Raw genomic sequence first — 5,883 nt, 5'->3', positions numbered from 1 at the left:
TTTGGCCATTTTCACAAACATGAAAGTCGTCTGAAATTATGTCTAGTTTTCAGAAAATTTTGAATCTCATCAATTGGAGTTACGGTTCATGAGATATGGTCAAAATACTGACAGGGGGTCAAAGCTGCCAGCAACATCCTTTAGCTTCATATTATAGCAATATATCTTCGTATGATCAACTCGATCAAATGCTTCTTGACCAAAACATCTTCCAAGCATTCATCAACATACTCCTTCAGTTCCAACTCCATTTAGGATCCAAATATGCATCCAGCTGCTCCCAAAGTATTGTTTCACTCGAACTATCTGAAATTGACACAAAAATGCTAGCAGTACGGGAATTCTGATAAAAGACATGAGCTGAAAATTATTTAAAGAAATGGCATGCAAATGTACAAAATATGATGTTGAAGATAATAAAAACTACCCTAAAAGATGCATAAAATGGCATCTATCAGGTAGATGGAAACACAAATTAAAAACCAAAGCTTAAATTAATCATATAAAAAGTCGAAGTCTTTTGCACATCTGAAAACTATGGTTTTTAACCGGACATGGCAAAAAACATATTTAAACAATAAAAATAATATTGTAACATAACAACGATAAAAACTAAACCTACTGTTCAAGTCGCAATCTCCAGACATGGCAAAAAACATATTTAAACAATAAAAATAATATTGTAACATAACAACGATAAAAACTAAACCTACTGTTCAAGTCGCAATCTTCAGATCTTCATAGCTCGCCGAAAATTGCCAAAAATTTGTCTAGAATGGTCGTGCAACAATTTTACTTGATAGGAAGTCAGGAAGGAAATTTATAGGCAACAAGTATTGTCAGATCTTCATAGGAAGCCAGGAAGGGAATTCATAGGGTCGAATTTTCGGAAATGCAAAAAGTACGAAAAATATGAAAAATTCGGAAAGATGTCCGAAACTAACTTTTAATGAAGTACAATGTCATTTCAGGACTTCAAGACCAAAACACGATTATATAATGGGAAAATATGGTAGCGTAATGCTTTCGAAGGGATAAAAGTTGATTTTTTGGCATTTTGTATTTTTAAGTTGTCCAAAAATGTTGTGAAGTAAAAATACAATCGTGTAATGAAAAATACAGTAGTGTAAATTCGTAAATGTGAAATTCGGACACGGAATTCTTCAGTTTTAGCAAAATTAATCCAACTTCCTAAAAACAATACATAAATTCAATGTTTATACATAAATTCAAGACCTCTTCACGGGGAATTGGTCAGGGTTAAAATGGTCAAGACAAGCCCTTCAAGGGAGAATTGGTCAGGGGTTAAAATGGTAAATAAAGACAAGCCCTACACGGGAATTAACCCGTCAGAGTGGCTAAGACGAGCCCTTTGGGGAATCAATCATAAGTCTACTTTCGCTTACCCATGAGTCAGATCTTAGAGAAAATGACATAGCTAAACTCCTACGAGTACTTGCATGTTTTTATTTTTATTTCGTTATCTTCTAACATTGTTTAAGCGAATTGCTACAAGTACTTGCATGTTCAACCATGACACATCTGAACTACTACATACTACTTACTACATGTTTTTTTTATTTTTATTTCATTATCTTCTAACATTGTTTACGCGGACAACTACTCTTGTTTCAACAAAGATAGCCAACATAAAAATCGATCTATTACATTTAAAAATCTAAAAAATCAAGCAACAAGCTAACAAACATAAAAAATGTAAAAAAGAAATTGGTGGCTTCTTTTAAAAAACATGCATAGAAAAATAGATATTTAAAAAAAAATACTACCATCAAGAACCAAAGATGTCCATAATTTAAGTCTGTTACAAATTCCAAACTAGCATCCGACTTTTATGCACCTCTAAAAAAATCATCGTTTTTTCCATCTCTACTTTCATAAGTTACAAAAATTCACATAAAAAAAACATTATTTATGAAAAAGTCATTTCAAAACATTATTTCACATAGTCATTTCACAACATAGTCATTTCACAAGTTACAAAAATTCACATACTTTGTCATTTCAAACAAGTCTCTAAATTCACGTAAAACATATAAACAAGTCTCTAAATTTATATGTTATCATTTCATAAAAATAAGAAACACATCATATTGACAATCATATAATAATTAAGCACACTTTACCTAAAAAGTTAATAATCAATCAGTAAGCATAACCAGCATCCTAAACAAGACCAACATAATCTTCACCAAAAACCAAGAAGATCATACAAGTAAAATGATCTCAAAATCAAAATAACCACCACAACATCTTTTTTATGAAGATTCTCCACCACCCACCTCCACCATAAGACTTCTCGCCGGAGGAAAAAGAGCCACCGCACCTTTTTCTGGATTCACATACTTCCTGTACACCGCCTTCAGCTTTGTCTCACTAGCACACGCATGGAAATTCACCAAACTCTTTGCACAATCCCTAATTTCATAAACCATATATTCCACACCCATGTCACAAAACACTCATTTACAGTTCATCTTGGAAGTAAAGATCAAAAGTTTGAAACTTTTTTAATACCCATGTGACAAAACACTCACCTTTGTGAGATTTAAGACCAAATTTCTTGAATTTAAGTTGAACTTTGGGGAAAAAAAAATTGTATAACCATGTCACAGACCATTTTCAGAGTAAAAGATGAAATTTCTTGAATTTAAATTCTACCCATGTGCAAAACACAATTTCTCAAACAAAAAACCAACTTTTTCTAAAGATATTCAAAACCCATGTCAAAACACACTCTTCGAGTAACAACAGATTTCTTGAAATAATGATAAAAATTATGAAAGAATATTGATACCCATGTCAAAAAAACACTATTTTTGTAATAAAGATCAAAAATACTTCCATATGAACATGACAAAGATGAAATTTTTTAAAACATTTCCATATCAACATGACAAAAACACTCACCTTAGTTCATCTTCAGAGTACCCAGTATGATACTTGAGTGTCCCAGTCCATGCAGGAGTCTTATTCAGTGTACACCTGGCAGCATAAACAGCTGAAGCAGCAAGTTTCGAATGACTATTCCCCATAACAATCGAGTAGTGAACCAAACCCAACTCAGTCAAGAAAAACACCATATTCTCCATCTAAAATCCAACAAAAAGAGAAATAAATATCAACATTTCACAATTCACAATTATGAAAAAGGTTAATTAATTCTTTTCAAATACATACCTCGATATCAGTTGGAACAGAAGCTTTTGTATACCTAACAAGAAACACATAAGGTGTAGGAACGGTCAAATACCACCCTAAAACTCCAAGAACAGCTTTCTCCATTCCCAAAATCTGCTCCCTTGTATACGCATTATCCGAAATTGCAATCAAATCATTCACTTCAGGAGGCCAAATCTCTTCATACTTACACGCAATTAACATTGCACTGATTCCAACCAACTGAAGTTCTTTTCTGGGAACTGTCCTCATTGAGAGGTATCGGTCAACTATGTTGACTGTGAGGTAAAGACTTTCTGGCATGAGTTCGAATTTCCTGTGAACTTCAATTAACCAGTCGACTAAAATAGCCCTCATTTTGGCGTTGAGATCGGGTTGTGAGTTCATGTAGTCCCTTAAGCCACCTTCTGTTTCTGTGAGTTTGTAGAATTTGTAGATGTCTTCTACGTATTCCACTTCTGCTAGTTCATTGTTGATGTCGGATTGATCTATGTTGATGATTGGATCTTTTGGTCTTGTTGTGATCCCACATGCAACCTGAACAAAAAAAGCAAAAAAAGATTTGAATTTAGATAAAGTCAAATAATGTACTAAGTCAAAAAAGTTAGATAAAGTCAGAATGTACTTTATATGTTAAAAAAAGCGGTATTTGAAAGAAACAGTTTCAAAGTTACAATTAAAAGCATGTATTTTATTTACCCATAAGTGAGAAGCAATTTGAAAGTTATAATCAAGAGGAATTTGAAAATTATTAAGTACATTGCTATTTCTTGCAATATTTCCTCCGAGAAATTACGATTTCAAAAGAACAAACCTTGCTACGAGCAGTGAGGACAGAGGTGAGTGACTTGGTGGGCTTTTTGAGTTTTCTTCTTGGAGTTTCTTCATGTTTTTTCTGGGCTACATCAGCATGGCTGGCTTCTTCTTGTGGTTTCTGCATTTAGGTTGAAAGAAAACCAAAAAAAGAATGTTTTAGACACATAGAACTTTTATTTGCTGATTTGATTTATCTTAAAGTAGAAAACTTGAAATGGGTGGTACCTTGGCATTCTTATCTACAGCTTGAGCATTTGCAACCAATTGGGCTCTAAAAGTTCTGATAAAATCATGAAAATCTCATCAAAACCACATCAAGAATTAAGAAATGTGAGACCAAATTAGGGGAGGGGAGGGAGACAAACCGTGTAATGGGACGAGTGATCTGAAGTTGGGGCTTTCCTATTTCATTAAGGGTTGAAGCAGGAACAAGATTTCCAATGTCACCAAGGGCTCGCCTGTTCCTTCTTTCTCCTTGCCCTGGGTTCTTCTGGTTAACATCTGCTACTGAAGAATCATAATAAGTTAAGATGTAATGGGAAATCACAGAATTTAACTCAAACATGAAATAAAGACCCAGAAAACTTAGAATCTAAATCATGTATTTGCAGAGTTTAGACAAAAAAATTTCAGTGAATGGACAATCGGATGAACAAATTCACTAAAAGACAGTTTTTTTATGAAACTAACTCAAATTTTGAAATGATTCATGATTTATCAAACTATAGATCTCAAACTTTAGACATGAATCCCTTTTATAAGGGGATAATGAACAAGGAACTATATAATAGCATAACTCAAACCACTTCTGTTAATTAGATGAACAGAATCACTTAAATTCACAGTTCACATTCAAAACAACAATATAGAGCAGTGAGATAAAGTATTTTAATGAGTTATGGACGCCTATATCTCAAAATTAGAGAGGAATTTTCCCAAAACAACATAAGAACGACCATATTTCAAAACGTATTCATCAGATGTCTCATGAAAAAAACAATCGTATCTCATATACTAGAAAGTAGTTGTTGCTTTAAAGCATAAATTCGCTAAAACCCACATTCAATAATCAAAACGACCAACTGAAACTGAGCGATTTGAGTTTCAAAATCAAACCTCTGTTTGCCTGTTGAATCGGAAGAACAGTTTCATTGGACGCCATTTCTTCGTGATTATGACCAAAAACTCCTCCAATACTCGTCAAGATCGACGATAAGAACGTCTGGAGACGGCTATTGTTTGCCTCCCCTTCTTCTGAGTTTTTGGTAGCCACGGTATGATCGAATATGACACTTCTTCAATTTCTTTCTCTCTTGTAACAAGTGCAATTTCTACAAGCTTCGTATTTTAGGGTTTGATGAAGGAGATGAATGTTTGTGAGGGTTTTAATCGGCGTTGAATTGAAGACAACGCGCCCTTCCTTTTATAAACGGTCGTATATTTCAATTTTGAAATCTGTCCGTTGGTGTATTAGCAATGTATTTTTGTGATTTTAACGGTAATATTCTTATTTCTTGCTTTATACACTTCCTCTTTTACCCTCTCATGAGTAACACACGTGACCGTTGGTGTAAAAGAAACTCCTTTCCCTTTCTTTAAATAAATTGAATCATCAACTATATATATTTTTATATAGTTACATTAACTATATATATTGGTTCTGATGTTAATACTTAATAGCAGAAATAATCAAGTTAATATTAGGATGGTACTATGAATCTCAAGTTATTAATATTTAAAGGCTAAAGTTAAAATCGTCACTCTTCATTTAATTTGTTTTTTTAAGTCAATTAATAGACCACAATATTTTTTGTTTTTTTTTTTCACTAAGGTTACTAATTGTTTTTTTTTTTTTTTTTTTACGATCTA

At 33.0% G+C, this 5,883-nt stretch overlaps 1 protein-coding gene across 3 annotated transcripts; it reads right to left on the bottom strand.

Annotated features, from left to right (window-relative positions):
* Nucleotides 1-2,052: 2,052 nt before the first annotated feature.
* Nucleotides 2,053-5,424, bottom strand: LOC145167532 (G2/mitotic-specific cyclin S13-7-like). 3 transcript variants are annotated; one of them, XM_079086746.1, is made up of 7 exons: nt 5,131-5,424; nt 4,380-4,521; nt 4,240-4,294; nt 4,013-4,132; nt 3,199-3,735; nt 2,929-3,110; nt 2,053-2,436 (listed from the first exon to the last, which is right to left on the bottom strand). In XM_079086746.1, the coding sequence occupies exons 1-7, from the start codon at nt 5,174-5,176 to the stop codon at nt 2,277-2,279; spliced, it is 1,242 nt and encodes a 413-aa protein (XP_078942872.1). In that variant the 5' UTR covers nt 5,177-5,424; the 3' UTR covers nt 2,053-2,276. The 3 variants fall into 3 exon arrangements, with proteins under 3 accessions (XP_078942872.1, XP_078942873.1, XP_078942874.1); XM_079086747.1 differs by having other exon boundaries at nt 4,380-4,518; XM_079086748.1 differs by having other exon boundaries at nt 4,380-4,515.
* Nucleotides 5,425-5,883: the final 459 nt, after the last annotated feature.

This window comes from Lactuca virosa, chromosome 3 (genome assembly GCF_052849685.1).
Source record: "Lactuca virosa cultivar CGN04683 chromosome 3, Lactuca_virosa_CGN04683_v6, whole genome shotgun sequence".
In the NCBI taxonomy this organism is placed as follows: Eukaryota; Viridiplantae; Streptophyta; class Magnoliopsida; order Asterales; family Asteraceae; genus Lactuca; species Lactuca virosa.
The sequence above is the reverse complement of the archived record's forward strand: the minus strand, read 5'-3'. Positions and strand labels throughout refer to the sequence as shown.

Excerpts from the sequence above, each read along its gene's own strand:
- LOC145167532 (XM_079086746.1), bottom strand. The coding sequence starts at position 5,176 with ATGGCGTCCAATGAAACTGTTCTTCCGATTCAACAGGCAAACAGAG. Across the intron at positions 4,522-5,130 it reads GATTCAACAGGCAAACAGAG|TAGCAGATGTTAACCAGAAG; the intron begins GTTTGATTTTGA and ends ATGATTCTTCAG. Across the intron at positions 3,736-4,012 it reads TCCTCACTGCTCGTAGCAAG|GTTGCATGTGGGATCACAAC; the intron begins GTTTGTTCTTTT and ends TTTTTTGTTCAG.